A 23992-nucleotide genomic window follows, 5' to 3' on the forward strand; every position below is an offset into this window, starting at 1 on the left:
AGACTCTTCTATTTTCATAACCTATGAGACTTAATGACACTTTAAAAAGAAAAACTCTTCACTTTCCATAACTTGAGGACAAGTTATGGAGTTCATAAAAACCATTAAGATCAAATATTCCAATTAACACAATAATCAAATATTTTTTCTATGATCTAGATTAAACTCATAAGTAAAGATAATTCACATCAACAATTTTCAAGAAATTAGATAATCATATAAACTAATACAAATCTTGAAACTTTGACAATTATCCTTTGAAGACTCTTGGACTTCATAACCTAAAGAGTTAATAAATGAGACATTTCACATCCATAACTTATGGAAGTTTCAAAACTCTTAAGATCATAACTTTAAAAAAAAAAAACTTTTGAGTTCCAAAATTTTATGAAAAAATTTGTAACTCCTTAAAACCACTTAGATCAAACTTTTAAAACAAATAAAATAATCATATCATTCTATCTTTTAATAAATTGACCTAATTCAACTCTTGTATTAAAGTGACTCAAATTTTACAAATAATTAGTTTCTCATAAAATCAAGTAATTATCATAAAATTTGACAAACTTCATGTTTTTTTTTTCTTTTTTTCATCAACTTGAAAAAAATACATTTGCATCAAATATAGTAGAAAACAACCCATGGCTCTAATACCACTGTTGGGTTTTGGTATAATACAACATCCTATGGTGCACATACAACCATAAATACCTTAGATCTATGTTTTCACTAATTATACATGCAAATGGTTTCCAAGGCATTAAACCTATAACTAGCATGCATTTGACATAAACCATATAATATACTAGTTAGGGAAACATACCTTTTATGTGGCTTGAAGTCTTGATGTATTTGGCCTTAAGAGCTTAGCACCAATAGTATGAAATGCCTCAAATGGAATCACAACACACCTAGGACAAAGGTGGCTCTTGAGAGAGAATTCCATGCACCAAAACACCTCAATATTTCTCTAAGAAAAGAAGTGGTGTTTTGGCTATGGAGTAACCTATTTATATGTAGGATTCCAAGGGTCATGGGTATAACCCATAATCCATACCCATGGGTTTTATGATCCATGGTTCATGTGGCCCAACTCTGTATGTATCCATACATAAACTTGGTCCAACATGGGTCGTAAGCCCAACACATATAAATATAACTAATTATCATAATTAGTCCCCATAGATTTAATTAGTCTCTTTTGATCACTAAATTAATTCCAAATTAATTCTTGATCGATACTAATTAAAACATATGATTTCATATTAATATATTATAACTTATAATATATTAATAAACCATAAATAACCTTCTCTCAAAAGTCCATCCTAACAAATTGTCCTGATGATATGCAACCCAAATGGACCATGCTACTCTCGGGTCAAATACATACCAATAATAGTTGTGGGCTTAGACATCTAATTCAACAGTTGTGTCACACCCCGAAAACCAAAGGCGGAAACATTTCCAGGGTTGACTCCGTGTTGAGTATCAAATCCAATGCACATAGTAAAACAGTAAACACAAAACATTACATTACATAATATTGTTTACATCTGTTTGAAAGAAAAGTTATACAAGTGTTATACATATATCATATGAACAAAAGTAAAGACGAGTCTTCGGAACGCTCCGTCTTCTCCAAAAGGTGGCGGTGTACCTGTCTAACGCTGACCTGAGAATACAAGCGATTTGAAAATCAGCATAAAGTTGGTGAGTTCATAAGCGGTTTAATTTTGAAAAGAACGAGTTTCCTTTGCTTTCTGAAAAAGTTGTTGTTCAAGAAAATCCCATATTTTTCTTATGAAAAGAGTTTAGTTATCTTTTGTTACAAATTCGAAAACGGTTTGCTATGTCATTCCAGGAAAATCCCATATTTTCCTAATAGTTTACTTATTCGTTTGTTACTTTATTCGTTTCTAATTTCGTTACTAGTTGTTATGTTACTTCAGGAAAATCCCATATTTTCCCATGTGTCGGGGTTGGTTCTTAAATTTAATTTCGAAGTACTAATGATTACCATACTCGTAATATTAGTTAAGTATTCTAAACTCCTAGTTATTCTACATTCGAATGTCTATCATCTACTAACTTAGTTGTATTTTCGTATCTCTGGCGACATTCTAAGGCGGATGTATTTGAAACTCAGTAGAGGTCCAGAGGTGTACTTTCGTATTAAATTCGAAACTCTGGTGACATTCAAGGCGTACACTAACTGTATATTCGAAGTCTTGGTGTCATCCAAAGGCGTTATTTCGCATTCGTAGTCCTATTTCTATTCGTATTCGTATTCGTTCTATCCTATTAGTTATATTCGTATTCGCATTCATATTCGTACTAACCTAATAGTTATATTCGTATTCGTATTCGTATTCGTACTATCCTATTGGTTATAGTCGTATTCGTATTCGTATTCGTACTTGTACTATCCTATTGGTTATATTCGTATTCGCATTCGTATTCGTATTTGTACTATACTATTGGTTATATTCGTATTCGTATTCGTATTCGTATTTGTACTATACTATTGGTTATATTCATAATTCGCATTCGTATTTGTATTCGTACTATCCTACTGGTTATATTCGTATTCGTTTAGTATTAATCTTAGTTATGATTAGTATGATTTCTTTTACAAAAAGTAATATAGTTTAAAACACTTTTTAAAGAAATCTGACTTTAGTCTAACTGTTTTCCCTGCAATTCAAATCATTAGTTATCACGATTTTTCGACATTAGAAACATACATGAAATAGAACATTTGAACTGAAAATACGTTTAAGTACAAGATTTCCTTGTACCTTTGCTTGTATTCCCCCCTGAAAACATTTGAAAAACCATTGAAAAAGGGTAGGGGTATGAACTCACTGGTTGAGAAACGCGTCGGTTTGGATCCTAAGCGTTAGTTCTGGGTTCGCGAATGCACAAGATTCCTATGGATTATCAAATGATATAAATTTGTATCTAATTAGAATTTGATTAATTTATTTGTTAGGGACATACACTCCTAGTTGCGGAAACACCCCATTTTGAGTGTTTGGAAGGACCCGGGTGGCGTTTAAGGACTTGTATGACTAGGGAATGGAGTTTACTCTTCAAGAGTAAACTCATAGGAGTGTTTTCGGCCCTAAAGACCCATTCCCCGTGAGTTTACGGCCGTAAACTCATGGTGGGGTGGTTTATGGTGCAAAATGGCTTGTATCAATTAAGAGGGAATTTCTAGGGTTTGATTCAAGGCTTGGAAATGTATTTTGAACAAAGTAAGGACCATAAGAGGGAATTTCTAGGGTTTGATTCAAGGCTTGGAATTTCTAGGGTTTGATTCCGCCTTTGGTTTTCGGGGTGTGACAGATTGGTATCAGAGCCCTTGTTTATAGTGAACTAGTATACCAAAACTTACATGGTATAAGACTATAGACATTAAGGGGCCTAAGTGCTCTGAACTAAAAGTGTACTCTACAAATATAAGTATTTTCTAAAGTATACAAGTATACCCGACCGTCGAAATCCGTACTACAAGTAGAACAAAATATAAGTAAATGGGTGTTGTACGCTGCGGTTAAACCTGGGCAGTTATGTAGTCGTGTGTAGGATCAATATAGCCTGGCCAACTATATTCATTCGAGACACGGCCAACATGTGCTTGGGAGTGACTGTGGTACGCAGCATACCTAAAACTTACCCAATACCCCAAACAACGAGCCGTCTTTGCAGCGAACCATGAAATACTATGGGAGTATTTCTCAAGCCGATCCTTTGTAGAAATCCTCGTATACGCGTTGTTCCTTGATCATTCCTCTAGCGATAAAATTATCTGCCTTGATAACTCTTTCCTGCCTTATCGCTTAATATAATGTTATATCTGTCTTGATGAGATATCCCCTGATCCATATCTCTTGATTCAATTCAGAGGACTTATGATCCTCTATTTCCTGATCTTTTTAGATCAAGATGCCTCCAAGAAAGAGACCTAGCTCGAAGAACACCAACAACCCTCCGCCGCCACCACCTCCTCTTCAAATCTATCTGGAAACACTTCAGGCAGCCATTACTGCCACAATATCAGCCATCCTACCTCAACTAAACCCCAGTGGTTCAGGGGGTGGTTCCCAAACCCAAAACCCAGAATGTAATCAAGGACACCGGAAGGAGTGTTCCTATAAAGACTTTATGAACGCAAAACCCACATTCTTCGATGGCATAAGGGGTGTCATTGCTCTAACTCGGTGGTTAGAGAAAATCGAATCTATCTTCGAGATTTGTGCCTGTTCGGAATCCGACAAGGTAAAATTTGCCGCCTGTACGCTCATCGATAAAGCTTTGACTTGGTGGAACGGCCGAGTCAAATCCTTTACTCTACCTGTAGCCAATGCTATGGGATGGGAAGTTATGAAGGAACTACTGCGCGCGGAGTATTGCCCTCAGGGTGAAATCCAGAAGCTGGAGCATGAACTCTGGAACCTGAAGATGAAAGGTTCCGATATCGCCGCCTACACATCCAGATTTGATGACTTAGCACTGCTTATTCCAGGAATGGTTACCCCGGAGAGCAAAAAGGTAGAGAGGTTCATCTGGGGATTAACCCAGCCAACAAAAGGGAATGTTATAGCGGCGAAGCCAGATACCTATGACAGCGCCAAATGTCTAGCGCAAACCCTGATCGATCACAATGATGACCAAGAAGAAGCAGACACCACTTCTGACACCACTTCGGAGCCAACAAAAAAGAGTGGCGAGAAAAGAAAGTTTTGGAAAAATAAGAAGAAGAGTCAGTCTTCCCCCGAACCCTCGAAGAAACAGCAGATAGTGGCAGTCCACGCTGCCACTACCCCTGTTGTTGTATCTGTTGTAGGTTCCTCAGCCCAAGCACCTGTCACCGGATATGCCGGTATCCTCCCGTGGTGTAACCGATGTAGCTACCACCATCGTATCCCTGGCCCTTGTCGTGCAAAGTTTTGTAAGAGCTGTGGCTAGGAAGGTCACCTAGCACGAAACTGCAGAACCCTAACCCAATCAGATAGTCAAGCTTCCGGAGTTGGTATCGGTCAAACTTGCTACAGTTGTGGAGAGGTCGGACATTATAAACGAAACTGTCCTAAGGCAGTAACATCTGGCAACACCGGGAGAGTCCTGACTATGGGACAAGAAAGGACAGCCGCCAACCCCACCGATGCCATAGGTATACTTCTCCTCGATGAATCTTGTGCTCGTGGTCCTTTTCGATTCTAATGCTGAAAGAATTTGCTAACCATTTATTCAAATATCTTTCTAAACTAAATCCTTCGTTAGTAATCGAAACGTGTACCGTCGAGATGACCAACCAGTGAGAAAGAGGACGTTAATGTCATAGCCTTAGATCTTATCCTCAATTCGGATGATTATTCCTTTCCATTCGATCCAATAGTAAACTTTTCATGAAAAGCTTTGATGCGATCATTGGCATGTAATGACTGAGTCTCATTCATGCTGTTATTCTTGTTTTCGAAAGGGTCATCTGTCTGAATCTTTCTTCTGATACCGACTCTCATAATTCTCGGCATCAAACCTAAATCCAACCTTCGCATCTTCGTGTATCAAAGTTTAGAAAGTTTCCCATACATTCCCCGTCCGTGTGATATTCGGGAAATAGGAAGTCTGCAACTCTTTCCCCGATGCCTTTCCCAAGAATCCTTGAGAATTCCTTCCGAACGTCTAGTCAAGCCTCGTATTGACCTAATTCTTGGAACTATCTCGTAACCGAACCTCTGGGAAGATGATATATCCAATACTGCGATCAGGATCTGATATGATCACCACGAGTTCGTAGTGGTACCCTTCGGTCAAATCATTTTCCTTGATCTTGTAGTAAACAAAGCAACCATACCCGTAGGCCCATAACCCACAGGTCCCAGAAATCTCTTTCAGGATCATCAATCCCTTAGCTACTCTGCCACAAGAAGATGTACCTTCTTGTTGGAGTTTGTATTCTATTGAAAGCCTTATCCCAGAGAAAACATGAAATGCTTTGGAAAAGCGAAATACTTCTCTCGTGATACATTAGACCCTTCGCGACCCTTGTGGGATCGATTCCGTAACCTTCAAACTTCGGCTACCCTCAGAACTTAGTAACATTCCTCTGGTACTTCACGTCTCGGTCCTTAAGAAGTATCTACTCGACGAAATCAAGACGCGTCCCGATAGTGAGGGTTCGCTGGAACGTCAAGCGGAGACCCGATGCCACTTGGGAGTGTGAAAACCCAGAGCAGCAAATCCAACCGTATCTCATTCCAATTCATGATCTGTATCTAAATATTTGAATTTCGGGACGAAATTCCCTCTAACGGGGGGATAATGTAACAACCCGAAATTTTCCATCGCCGAAAAATCCGTTCTACCCGTAAAACTCGTCGTTTATCAGTTCGTTCCGATTTCATTTTGGGTTAAATTATTTAAACTTATATGTTTATTTGATAATAATGAGTGTCTAAACCCCTTAGGAACTCATGAAATTAGCCCAATATGTTTACTTCAGAAATTTTAGAAACGTCCCCGTCGGGTAACGGCAACTTAATCGGGTGCGACCAAAAGCCCCGTTTAATGTCGGTATCGGGTAGAATTCCATCGTGTCCAAGTTTTTGGACCTATTTAAACGTGTTCCAGCTTTCATTTGAAGGTTTTGCTTCCTCTCTCTACTCTCTCTCTAACCTCTCTCCTAAATCCAAGTTTAAGGGTCCAAATCTCAAATTTAAGGCTTCTAATCACCAAGGTACCTCCCCTAACTTGTTATGCAACCCCTCTAGCCTTCAAATTCGAGTTCAAATCATGGAATAGGACCACATTCATGAGTTCACGGACTAGGACTGTTCCAGGGCTGTAAACTCATGAATGTGGTCCTATTCCATGATTTGAACTCGAATTTGAAGGCTAGAGGGGTTGCATAACAAGTTAGGGGAGGTACCTTGGTGATTAGAAGCCTTAAATTTGAGATTTGGACCCTTAAACTTGGATTTAGGAGAGAGGTTAGAGAGAGAGTAAAGAGAGGAAGAAAAAGCTTCAAATGAAAGCTGGAACACGTTTAAATAGGTCCAAAAACTTGGACACGATGGAATTCTACCCGATACCGACATTAAACAGGGCTTTTGGTCGCACCCGATTAAGTTGTCGTTACCCGACGGGGACGTTTCTAAAATTTCTAAAGTAAACATTTTGGGCTAATTTCATGAGTTCCTAAGGGGTTTAGACACTCATTAGTATCAAATAAACATATAAGTTTAAATAATTTAACCCAAAACGAAATCGGAATGAACTGATAAACGGCGAGTTTTACGGGTAGAACGGGTTTTTCGGCGATGGAAAATTTCGGGTTGTTACAAGTTGTAACATCCAAAATTTTGGTACATCTTAAAACCCTAAGGATTATAATATTTGCATAAATGGTCCCTTAAGTACGTTGGGCGTACTTAAGTGTACGCTTAGCGTACTGCATGGATGTGGTCGCGAAGGAATCAAGGTACGTGGGGCTTACCTTAAGTTATGTGGGGCGTACGTGTCAGGGTCGCAAAACCCTAATTATCCGGACTTGAGGCCTATTTAAACAACCTTAAGTTCCTTGGACTAAACCCTAGAGAGCCTCCACAGCCTTAGAACATCCATATACTCCTGGAAACATTGTGAGATCATTCTTAAGCCTTAAAGAGTGCATTTGTGTCCTTTTTGTGTGTATTTCAAGAAGAAGGGTGGTCAAGCAAGCTTGGATCAAATGGGTGCTTCAAGATCCTGCACCAAAAGCATCTTGCAAAGCTTCTGGAGGTAAAAAGCTTGCATGTTTCCTTTCTAATCTTTAGATCTATCTAGGGTTTTGGTGGTTTGTCCCTTTTATGAACTTTGGACCTCTTTTGTTGGGTTAAGCCTTCCCTTTTGATATAAAAGTCAGATCTGAGGTCCCCTAGTCATTTAGAAGTATAAAAATGGAAGTTTGATGAGAGATTTGACCTCAAGCATGGGTAAAAGACCTTGGAAAGGTCTTAATGGAGTGGTTTGGGTGTGTATGAGGCATGCAAGGGCATAAAGTTGCCAATTTTATGTCTTAGGACATCTTTTCAGACTTAGATCTAACTTTTGGACGTGAGGGATTCGAGCATTAAGCACTTACCGGGAGAAATGCTTAATACGGTTGTACATTGGGTGTAACTGTCTGTACGCAGCGCGTAGTCCCTAGACCATCAGTATGCTGCACATACCAAGGAGGTACGTTGGGCGTATGCAACTCAGTTGGACCCTAAGCTGTTTTGGGCCTTTGGGCCTCATTTGGCTGTTGAGCTTGAATGGATTCTATGAGTGAGAGGCCTTTTCATCATGTTCGGGCCGAGGACTTAATGGTTGGGCTTTATTAGGCCAAAGGGCCCATTATGGATATTGGACTTGGATTTTGGGGCCCATTTGCAAGAAAAGGGTATTTGGGCCTTGGGGTAGGGTTTGAAGGTTAGGCCTTTCCTTGGGTAATTTAAGGTCTTATCATTGATTATATTATTATTGTTATTATTCAGCTCGGGAGGTTGCGGATTATTAGGAGTGCAGTATTTGTATTCATCGGACGGAGGTGAGTCTTCTCACCATACCTGTAGGTCTACGGCACCAAGGTCGGCCCATTATGTGATCATGTTATGTGTGTGTTATTCATTTATGAATTGATATGTTATGTGATATTATGTTGGTATGGAAGACCCTGGGGGGATCCTGTGGCATTGGATATAAGACCATGTGGGGTAGCCCATGGCAGTCCTAGGTAAAGACCATGTGGGGTAGCCCATGACATTGGATGTAAGGCCATGTGGGGTAGCCCATGGCAGTCCTAGGTAAAGACCATGCGGGGTAGCCCATAGCATTCTTGTTGGATCGTATTGCATGGTTTATGTGGCATGTTTGTAGCTTTAATTTTCTAACATGATATGTGTAATTTTCTAACATGATATGTGTATGTGAATGTGTATGGTATGCTCTGGGAAACTTACTAAGCATTTCGCTTACAGGTTGTTGATTTGTTTCAGGTACTTTTGAGCCCAAGGGCAAGGGCCCAGCATGATGATGTGGCGCGCACTCTATCTCTCTTTTTAATGTATTTGGGACCCTCGGATGTTTTAAAAAGGAAAACAAATACGTAATGAATGTTAATTTGAAAACATATGTTTGGGAATCTGTGGTTTATGAGATTTGTTTTGATTAACTCAAAAGTGAAATTTTTTTCTTTGTAAAATTGGGTCGTTACAATTTGAAATTAAGAATCAATTATTTATTTAATGTAATTAGAGTGAGAATTTTAAATTTTAAAAATTTGAAATAGAGAATTAATAGGTTGACATAAAGCATGAAAGGTGGCATATAATATTAATGAGGATTTCTAATATTATGACACTTGTCAATAGGAAAATAAATTTATCTACTCTAAGGCTAAACGGAGTGGGGGTCATTACCTCACTCGCTAAAGGTGCTAAGGATGGAGCACACCACCCTCTACCACTCGCTAGGGATGTCGCTATAATTTACTCGTTATATGCATGACGAGAAGTGAGAGAAAGAAATAAACTACCCTAATTGAATTGATATTGGAAAATCCCTCCATTTTTGGCACTTGAGAAGTGTCGAAAGCTTTCATTTTTGTTGATGAAATTTGTTGATGAAGAAGATAAAGAATTTACATAATTAATCCCCAAAGTTTCAGCTACATGGTTTTTTTGTCCCAAAGTATAAGCAACTTGCTACTTTTTGTTCAAAAATAGAAACCTTTTAAGTTAGTATTATGTTTTAAATTAATATAACATTTTCTATTTAAATATTAAGTGTTGTCCTTTGAATAAAATAAATTTTATGTAATATTAAATGTTTGTGTATTAAAAAAATAGAATTTATGTAATATTAAATGCTTATGTATTAAAAAAATAAATTTTAATTAAATTTGAAAAAGTAAAAAATTAAGTGATAAGAGTATTACCACTCCCTATGAAATGTTAAGAATTAGGTGTCAAGACAAAAAAAAAATGATATGACACTCAAAAAAATGACATGACAAGATGCTAGGAGTGTTACAACTCCCTCTAGTCTAATAAATAAAGTTTTTTTTTGTCGTATGTCACATTCTTATTTATTTTGCCACATATATTTTTTTTGTTATTTTAAATTAATTGTTATTCAACATGTTATTTTATGGTTTTTTTTTTCATTTTATTAAATTCGATATATTATTTAAATATAATAATAAATGCATATCAATTTCATTAATAAACTTTCCTTCTAATTTCAAAATTACTAAATTAAAGTTTCATTAATTTCCTTTATTTATTTATTTAAATTATTTGTTTAAATTTAAAAGAAAAAAAACACTTTAATTTTTATAATTCAATATTTTTCTCATTTCTCTTATAAATTCAAACTTCTCAAATATTTTGAATTATATATTTAATTTTTCTTTTAAATAAGCTTATATAATAGTTTCACATCTAATTTATTTATTACAAATTTATAATAAGGATTAGAAAGGATCTAACATAAAAAAGAAAAGATAAATAATATGAAGCAATTGAGACCATCAGATTACGACGTCCACGTAATCATTTCGATAAATAATACCTTCTCGCCCATCGTCGTCATTTTCTAGGGCTTTTTGTCTTTCGTCAACCAAAGGTGATTCCATCGCCCCTTTTTATTTTACGTCGTTGATTGCCATGAAATTGATCTTAACAATCTTGTAATCAAGGCTCGGTTCATGACAAAACGGTGATTATTTCGTCTGTATTCTTTCTATGAGTGTTTGATTGATATCAATTTTAGGTTTTTTCCTTTGTTTTGGTTCCAAAAGTATAGTTGCTAAAGAAACCCTAAATTGAATCGACCGCAATCCATTGGAATTATCCGGTATGTATATGCGGATCGTGATTTCATTCTGATATCTACATTCGTTGATATATGAAAGTCGTATTATACTGGTGGATTATACGCTTTTGTTCATCTTTGGTTGACCTTGTATACCAGTGTTCAAAAATGGTGTCTTGCTCAGTTTGATCTGGTTATCATTTTCATTTTCTTAGATAAAGTAGAATTCAAGCGCTGTATCTTTAATCTCATCAAACATTACAACATATCATTTTGTTACAAGATATAAGACTCAATTGATGAATAATTCTAGTCAATCATGTGATGAATGTCTTGTCATGAACAGAATCAAATAGGAGAAAGTAAACAGAGCTTCTAAATCTTTTGCAGGTCAAACATACAAGTCAACCACTACCCACTTCACGAATTACCAAATGCTCTAAGCAATGAGTAATAATATGTCATCTGATGAAATATTAAAGGCTGTTTTCCCCCTACTAAATGGCCCTGATTTAGCTTCTTGTATGTCTGTATGCAAACACTGGCAACAAATAGCTCAAGATGATTACTTCTGGAAATGTCTATGTGCAAGAAAATGGCCTTCAACATGCAAAAATCCATCACCTCCTGTAACATACCACAAATTATTCAAAACATTCTACAAACGTGAACACAGAAGGACACTTTTACCCCCAAGAATCTCCCTAAACGACCTTGAATTCTACATTGACATATGGGCAGATGATGAAATACTCTTTTCACAAGTTATTCAAGGACCCGCCCTTCGAAAGGGTATGTGGACCCCGCCACCTGGCATCTGTGACACCCTAAAGTATCATTTAGAAGGTCCAGAATATAAAATGACTTTACCTGTTGACCCAAAGTTTGCTGTTCCTTATACTCAAACTGTTAGTGTTTCTGTTCTTGTATCAAGAAAAGACACCAATAAAGTTGCTTGTATAATCAATAAGTCAATGTTTGACTATATTGACCGATCTGCTTATAGAGCACTTGCGTTTGATTACTTGGTGTTTTCCCCGATTTACCCTTTTGTGTCTGGGATTAGGGCTTGGATTTCTTTGTTGTTCATGGAACATGGGGAGGAAGGGATCATTGATGTGTTTGGGGTTGAAATGGACTTTTGTGATGCTGCTAATTCGGAGGATGAGGTGCTTTGGTTGTTGGATATGCTTGATTGGAAGTAATTGGTTACATGTTGTTGATTGAATAAGGGTAAATTGGTCTTTTTGATTGTTGATGATTGTTGTAGATATTTGTTTGTGTTTATGATGGAAAGATATGAACAATTTCTTGTACTTGATGCAACTATGTCAAATGTTTGTTTTGTATGGTTGAAGTTTGTTTACATTTGTTAAATGTGTTGTGCGATGAAGTGTACAAATTGGATGTAGAAGGAATGTAGTTTTAGTATTTTTATTTTATTTTAGGGAATGTGCTTTTTTAGGATCATAGTTTAAGGGCCAATGGTATAAGTTTATAATCAAATAAGAAAGAAACATGTTATCTAAAGTAAAATTTGAATTTTGGTGCTAGTCTTTTCTTTGATTATAATTGAATTCTGATAATACGTTATCCTTAAATACTAATGATATGTAATGCAATATAGTGTATTAGTGTGCAAATTGCATATAGAGTCCCTTTGGTAGCGTGGTAGAAGGAAATCTCTCACAACTTTTTTTTAACTTGGATTTCCTCTATTGTTGGATTTCCTCTATTGTATATTTTTATTGTGTTTTTGGTCCTTTTCCACACAGAATTATTATTTTGCTTTTAATAATTTTTATTTATTTATTGTTTATTATTTTCCTTTTTACCGTCTTTCGGTAAAATCGCGATAGGATCGTTGGATCAGATTCTAAGATCGTAGAATCGTTGTAGGATTGCTAACTTTTTTTTTTTAAATCTAATATTTTTCTTTGACTAACTATGTAAATACCCATTTTTAATTGTTTATCATTAAAAGATTTATTAGATATTTGGATATGTATTTTTATGTTTTAAACTATTTATTGATAGTTGAATCGTTAACAAATTAATGAAAATGTATTTTTTATGTTTTAAAATGTTTTTGGTAGGATCTTACGATCCAATTTGATCTTATGATCATGATTTTGCTAAGCGAAAAGTGATCTTATATAAAAAATCTTGACAAACTTGGTTTCGGAAAAAATAATTTTTTTATTTACAGAAATAGAAAAGTATATTATTTAATAGGTACACCTGCAAAATTATTGTTTGACCTGAAAAAATACCCAAACAATATCATTACTGGAAAATAATTAAAAAAATTAAGATTTGACCTGCGAATATATTTATCACTACAAAAATATATGTATTTATATTTTGACGCTAATCCTGATTTTTTCCATCTAAGAACATATTTTTGAAGTTTATTTTTGGTAGAAATTTGAAGATATCATTTCATAATAAAAAAGAGTTTAATATTGTTTTAACAAAACGAAATTTTTTGGTTGAGAGATATTTTACAAAAATATTGTATGAAAATTAACAAAATATATTTTAGAGCATTGGATGTGAGCAACTTGTTATAACACCAATTTGGTGTCATCTCACATGTCACATAAGCAATGATGTTATATCATCAAGTTGGGAGATGGTCACCATGTTGAGAGCATGTTATAATACCAACTTTTTTCCATTTCATAATTTTTTTTTCTTTTTTTTTCGAGTTTCTATTTTAGTTAAAACAAATATATTTTAAATAAAACATAATGTTTAAAAAAAATAACATAGCAATTACACATAACATCCAAATTGAAAAAATATATATATTACAATAAAAAAATATTTTATTTTTCCTAAACAACGCTATTTGTTATCGTTACCGTGGAAGATATAATCCGTCAAGTCCTTTCGAAGTTGTATGTGTTTATTTGCGTCCCGAATGTCAACGACTCTATGCAAATACTCTGTTCCTGGTTGATATCGAACGTGTTTGGGCTTTGTTGGGATATAGTGTGCAATATTTCGTCATTTATCTTCTACTATCATGTTATGCACTATGATACATGCATACATGATATATCGTAGAGTTTTTAAGTCCAATGGTCGTGTCGCACGTTCAACTATGTGTCACTTCGTCTTTAGCACTCCAAAAGCACGTTCCACATCCTTACATGCTTCATCTTGTCTTCTCTTGAAAATTTTGTCTATTTCTTCAACCGAGTATCGGAATGCCTTCACGAATGTGGAATACTGAGGATATATTCCATCTGTAAGGTAATATCCAAATTTGTATTCATTTTCATTCACTGTGAAAGGAGCATTCGGGGCCTTTCCATTCAAAAGATCGTCGAATATTTGCAACTGATCAAGAACGTTGACGTCGTTGTTGGAACCCGCAACCCCAAAAAATGCATGCCAACTCCATAATTCTTGAGAAGCAACAACCTCTAAAAACCAACAAAGACGATCCATGATGACCACTTTGTGTATTGCCCTTTCCATGCTACTAGACAATTTTTCTATTTCCATTGTGTGCAATCAATATTTCCAATCATTTCTGGAAACCCATGACGTTCTTCATGTGCCGCAAATAATTCTTGCAAATCATGCAACGAAGGTTTCTGCAAATATACGTCCCTAAATGTTTCAACAACACCTCTTGATAATGTATACTAACTCTCCCTTATGGTTCTTTCGAACACTCTCATATAGTCGTTCATGGTGTCAGGTGACTCCCCCATAGCCATCAAACGAATGGCCACAACACATTTCTGCAACGTTGTAAACCATCGTCTACCTCTAGCATCATATCTCAATTGAAAAAATCCATACATAAAACATAAATTAACTACCGTTTTAAAATATAGTACATTTGTATTGAAATTAAAGAAACATGTAGTACATTTGTATTTATTTTGTATAAAAGTATAGTAAATATGTATTAAGATTAAAGAAACGATACCGACTTTCCAAGGCGTTGGCAATCCATAGGAACATATTCCTACTCAAACAAAATCTTCTTTTGAAGTCCTTCAAACCGTATACACAATTATCCGCAAAGTAATCGCGATATAGATGTTCGTGTCCTTCCTCGCGATTTCTGTTTAACATTGCACGTCTTCTTAGTAGCGGGGTTGGGTATGGCTGTTGCAACTCGTTAATGTAATAATGATACATCATCTTGAAGAATATATTGCCATCGGAATCATCAGACGAGTCGAAAGGATCTATAATTTTTTTGAAGATAATTGAAATTATATAGAGAGAAAGAGAGAAATTATATGAAAATAATTGTAAAATTGTAGGTATTTATAGGATAAATGATTTTTTTGATAGTTAATTTTTTTTAAATGACCCGTTGGCAACGGTCGGTCAACGATTAAAGTTCAAATTTAACTCGTTTCTTCCAGTTGTGACGCCAACGAGATACGCTCTTAACGAGCTATAACGAGAAGGGAGGGGGGGGGGGGGGGGGGTTCCCCCGTTACAACGTCGTTTTTGTCATGCCACGTCGGCCATAACGAGCAAATTTGTGCCCATATCTTATAGTCTTATATGTTTTATATATGGTGGCCTATTTTGTAGGTGAGCCATATGAAACTGATCTCATTGTTGGATGACAAATTTGAAATATTTGTTATTTTTTTTTTTTTTGAAGAAAATTGACAATTTGAAAAAAAAAAATAGATTGAACTAGAAAGTTACTCTTTCCATTTTGTGATGGGTCTGATTTATATGAAGGACGATGGTAGACAAAAAAAACATACAAAGAAGGACCAAATGTGTAGATATTATAAACTCGAATAAACACGAAAACATAAACAACTTTACATTGAAACGTAGACAAAATTGAATTTATATCGCATGTACATTAAAAAAACAAGTGTTTTTTTATAAATCAACAACGAAACTTCTAATTTTGAGTTGAAAAGTTGATCACTTTAAATTTATATCGACACATATACAAAAATAAGTATGTAAAAAAATAGTTTTTATGTAGTTAACGAACGAAAGTTGTTAAAGAAAATCAGCTTATATATATTACGGTGGGTAAACACGAAAATTTAAAAAATAAAAGGAATCAAATTAATATTTTATAAAGTTCAAAGTGGAGGGGGTCAAAATAAAATTTTAAAATGTAAAGGGGTAGAAAATGTTTTTTTTTCAAAGTATTATAAAAATAGAAGGAAAATATTATTATAGAAATTTAGTAGGACTTAAATTGTCAAACCATAAAAGTGAGAGAACAAATAGAAATTTAAAAGGACATAATTTGTCAAACAATAAAACTACCAAAAGAGGAGGGACCAAAAATGTCAATATCTTAAACTTATGTGGAAATAAAAACAACATCCAAAATACTATTCATTTCTCATTATATATATATATATATATATATATATATATATATATATATATATATATATATATATATATATATATATATTAAAATTCTCTTGCCTTAACTACAGTAAATTTGTTAAGGATTTGACACAATAGGTCCCCTGTTAATGTATATATGTTAAAAAATTGTCCATTTTCTATTTTGGGTCTTTTTTTACATTGTCTATATTTTACTGGACACGTTGTTTTCCCTTGGCTTCTGATACAAGTTCCACCGCCTTTGCTCTCCAATCAGATGCTGACATAGTTGCTTCCACCGCCTTCTCTCATAATTTGGTCCCTGCCCCCATCGATAAACCTTTCCCGATATCTTCATCATCACAATGGTTATCAGTTTCTCTGGAAAGCTCCTCCACCGTCATCATCTACTGGCCTTCGTATTGTTATCTCCGTTTTCCCTTTAATTGTTCTTCTTGCCCTAAGTAAACCCTCACCATCTTCATTGGTGATTGTCGCTTACAGTGATGGTTAACAAACATCTGTATCCTCCACCATTTTTTGTCTTCCCGATTGTTCCACTCTTTTTCTGCTTCATCCCCCTTCACTCTTACTAATCCAGACCAACCTACAATCGGTGTCTCACACCCCTTTTTTTTCCAATCGGAGCTATTCGTGAGAAAAATCCAAGCCGAAGGTAAACCGAAATTGTCCCGACGATTCCACCTTCATCGGCTTCGTTGCTATCGACGCCTCACTCATTCCACATCTACAGGTGATATCTCTCTGCGTTCCTGCTCTCTCCCACCTAATCTACTTCTTTCCTTCTTACTTTGATTTTCATATTTCTGCTGCTATCGGTGGTTTTGGCTACCACCGTCGACTGCTTCTCTCTCCTACTACGACAACACACAGAGACCATAAATCGAACCTACAGGGGGTTTTCTATTCGATTAGGGTTCAATCGGAATAAGAAAGAGGAATCGAGACATTGAGGGTGAGGCATTCATTGTTTTCTCTTCCTACCACCTCGATGTTGCACACTCTTCTTCTTCATTCCTTTATTCCCCCGTCACTCCTTTGCTTCGCAACATCCATACGATCTTGGTGTTGATAACCGTTGAAGGCATCACCACTATCTTCTCGGTAAGATTTCTCATCCCTCCTGCAGCATGGATTCATTGAAGCTTAATTTTGATAGGTATGTCTCAAATTTTTGCAAATTCAGTTGTTAGGGCGAGTGATTTCGACCTCAAATCGAAGTTATAAGATTAGGGATTTTTTTTTGGTTGCAGCTTCATCTAAACTCATAATCCTACCATAAAGGTTTGAGTTTTCTGGAACTGACATTTGCGATTCCTGTCATATGGTTGGTCACAGTAATATCATAAATCGAAGCTATAAATTGGGGTTAATCCTTACACAAAGTTCGATCTGTTGTGTGTTTTTACCGCCTTCTCTCGCAAAGGTACTTCTTAATTTAATTGTAATTTTTTTGATGATTCTGGTTGCTATTATTAGCCGAAGGAGGCACTCTCCACTTCCAGATTATGCTCCTGATTCTTTCAAAGAAATGGAAAGAAACAACTACTAATTTTAGGCTGACATATAATGAGAACATTTTAAGGTATTGTTTTTCTTTTTGGTTTAAGCAACACGTTTTCTTCTGTCCCTGTTAAAATCAGTTCACCTCACATTTTTTTTTTAAATTAGGCAGGGATTTGGTTGTCATTTACATTAAGCAGGATAAACAACAATTTGATCCCTTTGTACAAATTGTTTCCTAATTCAAATAAGGTTAGGAACATTTGTTTTTTTTTTTCAGGTTATGAATTAACTTGCCAACACATCATTAATTTCATTAATATTCAGATGTGGACACCTCATGCCTTCTTCAAAGCCGATATATGGTCAAGTAAGTATTTATTGAAATAAAATTATATTTAATTTAATTTACTATATCATTTTTTTAATTTCAATATTTTTTTTCTTTTTTCCAGTATTATTTCGAAGATAGCGATGATTTGGTGAAGTTCATTAAGCTAATCAAGCAAGCTGGAGTCTATGCTCATCTAAGAATTGGTCCTTCTGATTATGTGGAATGCAATTTTGGGTAATTAACTTTTTTACAAAAATAGTAAAATCTTTACTTGTAATTTTTGACAATTTGACAAATAAGTTACAGTTCTCTTTCATTTCAATTTTAGGGGTTTTCCTGTTTGGTTAAAATATGTTCCAAGAATCGCCAAATCCAATATGTCAGAAATTTTCTTCCAAATATCATGTCATGGTATGATTATATATTTATATATTTATATGTATTTATTTTTACTATTATAGGCTGCTATGGACAAATTCACATGGCACATAGTGAACATAATGAAAGCAAAAAGAGGGTATGAGACTGAAGGTGTTCCAATTATTTTAAAAGGAATGGTCTTTTGCATCATCTTTATACGTTACTTACATGTATATAATTTTCTTGTGCTTTTGTAAAAGGAATGGTCTTCTGCATCATCTTTATGCAGTTCTTTAGCATTTCTCATATATTATATTCAGAAAGAGCTTGAATTTTGCAGTCTCTTTTCTTTTTCTTTCTGAATTTGAACTTCAAGAAACCATAATTCCATCTCTTATATCATAAGAGGTCAAATTTGAATTTGGAAATTCCACCTGATCTCTTTGATATTCGAAAGTCGTTTGAAACCAATTTACCATATTCACTTTGTTATGTTCTTAAGTTGAAATTATCATTGATATTTAGCTTAAACCAAATATTCTTTGCCGAATTTCACTTTTGAAAGGTGGATAGATTGAGCTTTAAAATAGTCAAAGCTACAGTCTTTTTAGTTGAAAAATAATGTTCTTTCTCTTTTTGATGCCTTAGGGGAGATGAAATCGGAAGAAGACTGCATTCATAATGAAGAATTTCAGTCAATGGTGGACGGCAGTGGCAGTGACAGTGTTGGCGGCGATGGTGAAGCTTACGGTGAAGAAGAAACAAGACAAATTAGTGACAAAAAGAGAAGATTAAGTAATCATAAAGTGTAATCACCAGAGAAAATATTTAAAGTCAATAACAAACTTCCCCAGAAAGGAAAGTGAAAGTGGCACAAGATTTGGGTTTGCAAACACGATTAAGATTTAAGCAATAATCTAACATCAAAAACAAAAAATAGAATACAATATCAGCAACATATCAAAAGAAGACTTTAAATATTTTTAGTTTTGGCCTTCATAAAATTGGGTTCTATTTTTTTAAAATAACCCAAGTTTACTATAAAGGCCAAAACCAAAATATGTTGCTAATATTGGGCTCTATTTTTTACTATTTCTTTTAGTTCCTTTACCAAAAAACAAACATAGATTGTCATTTCGTACTTCTTCAATTTTTTGGTTATAAATGCAATAAATAGCACTGCACTTTGAATTTATTGTTTTTTTTTTCTAATTTGTTTTGAAAACCATTATCGTACGACGAAATCGAGAGCTCAAAGTGGGCCATTTTTGGTAAGCAGAAGTCGGGTTACCCTACCATCACTAAACCGCATACATAACCGATAAACAAAAGTATAAAACTCTGGTCTTAACCGAACCCCGCGGAGCGGGGTTTCTCCACTAGTTTTCAATTATATATATATATATATATATATATATATATATATATATATATATATATATATATATATATATATATATATATATATAATTTTCATTTTTCCGAAAAATAAATGAATAATGGTAAGAGTTTAAGTCAATGGTATAACGTTAACAACTTAGTGGGATGCCTTGGATTTTAGTATGGTTGTTTATTTATAGACAAAACTTCAAAAATGGTCCATGTGGTTTTCGAAAATATCAAGTTTGATCCCTAATTCACAAAAACCTCATGGATCGTCCCTGTGGTTTCAAAACTTTTAACATTTATTCCTTTCGGCTAACTCCGTTACCATTTAGCCGTTAAGTCAGGGACATTTTTGTCATTTCACTACACATGGACCATTTATGAGGTATTCAATTACTTTTTTTAAATAAATAAATAAATAATATTTAATATACAAGGGGTCCCCCCCCCTCTCTCTCTCTCTCTCTCTTTCTCTTTCTCTCTTTCTCTTACGATTCCACACGGTAGCACCACCTTCCCCCATAAAACCACCATTGTCATCACCTCCTTCCCCACCGGAAATCACAACCCAGCCACCCATCTTCCATCACGTTTGATCACTCAAACCCACCCTCAAATACCACCACTTGTTGCCTTCCATTCACGTTTTTCTACTGCCCTTCCCCTTTTCCTTCACTACAGAGAAACACCACCACCCCCACGGGTGGTGTTGTTGTTGTTGTAACCCAAACACCTCATCGAGTGTGACCTGTTCGAATTGAGAGCCAATCTTCTTCTTCGGGTGTGAAATTATACACTTTTAGTTTTGTGAAGTAACATTTCTTTCAGGTGTTTCATCGAGTACCTGGAGTGCATTGTTCTCCTCCTTCATTTTCTGATTTATTTAGTAAGGTAGTATTTGTTTTTTGTCTGCAGATCTGTGTGACCTCTTTTTTCTGCGCCGTACAGACCACGCGCAGACATGAGCCTTCGCAAACTGTTTGTTTTTTTGAAGACTGCATACCTAAAAATGTATGCGCGCCCTCTTCTTGGCGCAGATGTGGACTAGAGTCTTCTAACATCTTCAGTCATCTTCTAGCCTAAAAAAACATATGTATATTTATTTTTTTCAAGTTTTTTTTTTAATTTATATTTTTTACAACTTTATTAATGATAAACAATTTGAAAAAAAATGCAAAACTTAAAAAAAAAAAACGTTCGACGATACAAACATGATATTTTTGATATATTTATAAATAAAAATTTATTACAATAATAGTGTTAAAGTTGTTTATATAAATATGAAAAAAAATTATAATATATTCTTATAATTTTTTGTCAAATTTTGTAAAACATTATTTAATACAATATCGTCAATTTCTCGATAAAATATTTATGGTACGTTTTTAATGGATTTAATTGAAAAAAATCGGAGTTTATTTCCATCCATTTATGTATCAAATTCTTTGATCAATAATTATAATGTTTAGTTATAACTTTGCAACCAAAGTTGTTGGTTTTTATCAAATATATATGTTAATTCATACCATTTTATTTTTATTTTTTATACAATAATACATAAAAGTTGATCTAGATTCGTTAATTATTTATAACAAAGTCATAAAAATATTAAAAAAAATCACTTTGAAGTTTAAAAAAATCAGTTTATTTAGATTTCAGTTTATTTTAGTAGCTCGCAGATGTTAAAAAAAACAAACAGTCTTTTTTTTTTCAGACTGTAGATGTTTGGTCCACCTTTTCTACTGCAGAGGTCTACAGATGTAGTCCGCAGACTGCAGACATTTTGCCTCAGAAAAAACAAACAACACCTAAGAGTTATCACTCGTCGTTGTTCCAAATCACCACCATCACCACCTGTGCGATTGCTGCTACTCCACCACCATAAGTCCTCCTAAACCCTTCGTAAATAATAAACTCCAGTCGAGTTCCACATTCAAAGCCACAAAAATCGGTTTCTTTTTTTTTCTCTGGTGCGATAACTGACAACGAAGAAGACGCAAGAGGATGTTTACCTCCTGCATAATCAAACTTGAATACATAACGAGAGGGAAATCATCGACTCAAAAGAAAAAAAAAAACGCAAATGGCCCTTAATTCAATCGAGACTTCTGATTTATGATTAGATTGAAACATAGCAAAAAGAATGGTGGGGATGATCTTACAGTAGTAGCAAACTGTGAGAGGTGGTGATGGTGGTCCACAGTGGGTCTCACGGTGGCAGCTCCATTGCCTCCATCGTTTTCTTCTGGGTTTCGTTGACAGCTACATAAGTGGGAGAGGATGAGAGGTGTTAGGTTATACTGGAGGTGTTTTTCGGATTTATGGAGTGGCAAAAAATGGTGGCAATGCTCGGTGGAAGAAGGGTGGCTGGATGATGACGGGGAGCTCCGACAACCTCCTGTTATCGATTTCTTCTTGTTGTTTAGTGTATATGAAGGGAAGGGGAAGAGAGTTCGGAGGTGGAGAAAGCTTGCCAGGCAGCAGTACGTTTTTCGGTGGGAAGAAAAGAGGTTGCAGGAGGGACTTCGGTGGCTGCTGCCATCGTTTTCTCTTCTGTTTTGGAGGATATACTGACGAGGGGAAGGGTTGGCTGGAGGTGTTGATGATCAGAAGGGGTTATAAGGTGGTGTAGGGTCGGTTTATGGTGGGGAAATGGTGGTTTGTGATGGTTTTGGGTAGTGTTGGGAGTTGTAGAGAGAGAGAAAGAGAGAGAGAGAGAGAGATGGGACCCCTTTAAATTTAATGTTTTTTTCTTTTTTAAAAAAAAATAGAAAACCTCATAAATGGTCCCTGGGTGTTGAAATGACGAAAATATCCCTCACTTAACGGTAGAAAGCTGACGAAGTTAGGCGGAAGGACCAAATGTTAAAAGTTTTGAAACCACAGGGACCATCTGTGATTTTTTTTGAAATTAGGGACTAAACTTGATATTTTCGAAAACCACAGGGACCATTTTTGAAGTTTTGTCTTATTTATATTATTCGATCAATTGATTCAAATTGAATTTGATTGTCAAAACATGAATTCAAATAGTTCAAAAAAAAAAATTCGATTTCATCCAACCAAATTATAATTCAGTTGAATCGCTTTTTACAATTCAATTTTTAAGAGGCAAGACATTTTAAAAAAGTATATAACTTGAATATTACTCAATTTTATAAAAGAAACCAAAAGATTTTTATTTATTAAATATAACTGATAAACAATTTCTAAGAAAAATAAATTATAGTTTAATATTTTTTTGACAAAAAGCTTTTGATAATAAGTACATATTAATGTATTGTATTGGATGAAACTTTTGAATATTAAAAAAAATAATTTAGTATATATATATATATATATATATATATATATATATATATATATATATAGCTAGGTTATAATGTGGATACCATCTATTGTATGGTCGTAAGGACAATTCTGAACTAATGGATGAATGGAGTAAATAGTTTTGATCCGAGAGTCTATGATATTAAAATGGAATAACATATACAATATAATATCACAAAATTCATCATAAGAATATTTTAGTCAATTACACTATATTTAAAAAAGTAAATTTTCGAAATTTAAGGAATAATAGAATCTTTTAATTTTTAATTCTAAATTTTTTAATTAACTAAATTTCAATTATAGCATAATTTTAATTATAACCGATTTTATTTTGTCAGAATGACACTATTGTAAAATGATATTCTATGAGAATGTCGGTCATAAACTAATGAAGTCACAAAAAACATTCTTTAATCTAATAACATGTCAAATAATTATTATTTTTTTTGAACCAATCTACATCAATAGATTGAAAAATCTTGGAAAAAGTATCAATTTCTTTTTTTCATTCTTGAAGAATGAGATACAAAAAACATTCTTGAAGTAAATTACATGAAAAAATAAGAATATATTGATGATAATTCTAAAAGAATAAATTTGATCTATTCTAAAAGAATATGTTGATGATGTATTCTAAAAGAATAAGACGATGAATATTTTTTTCTTTTTGGAATATCAATGATCATTATTCATCATAATACCACACACCATCATCCAACCTTTAGGCATTCGAGCATCATGTTCTCCTTCATGCACAAGTTATCTCTATTACCTTCCTATCCTTTATGATAAATTCATTGAGAACAACTTCTAACAATCGAATTCTATCAGAATGATTGTAATGAGAATAACAAACTAAAA

The 23992-nt window shown here is 34.5% G+C and overlaps 1 protein-coding gene across 2 annotated transcripts; it reads left to right on the top strand.

Moving 5' to 3' along the window:
• The first annotated feature begins 10548 nt into the window (after window positions 1-10548).
• LOC111880200 (F-box protein At5g39250) lies at window positions 10549-12222 on the top strand. Of its 2 annotated transcripts, none has more exons than XM_023876611.3 (2): window positions 10549-10656; window positions 11236-12222. In XM_023876611.3, the coding sequence occupies exon 2, from the start codon at window positions 11292-11294 to the stop codon at window positions 12048-12050; it is 759 nt and encodes a 252-aa protein (XP_023732379.1). In that variant the 5' UTR covers window positions 10549-10656; window positions 11236-11291; the 3' UTR covers window positions 12051-12222. The 2 variants fall into 2 exon arrangements, with proteins under 2 accessions (XP_023732379.1, XP_023732378.1); XM_023876610.2 differs by having other exon boundaries at window positions 10619-10749.
• The last annotated feature ends 11770 nt before the right edge of the window (window positions 12223-23992 follow it).

This window comes from Lactuca sativa, chromosome 3, assembly GCF_002870075.4.
Source record: "Lactuca sativa cultivar Salinas chromosome 3, Lsat_Salinas_v11, whole genome shotgun sequence".
In the NCBI taxonomy this organism is placed as follows: domain Eukaryota; kingdom Viridiplantae; phylum Streptophyta; class Magnoliopsida; order Asterales; family Asteraceae; genus Lactuca; species Lactuca sativa.

Coding starts and splice junctions, on each gene's coding strand:
- LOC111880200 (XM_023876611.3), top strand. CDS start 11,292: ATGAGTAATAATATGTCATCTGATGAAATATTAAAGGCTGTTTTCCCC.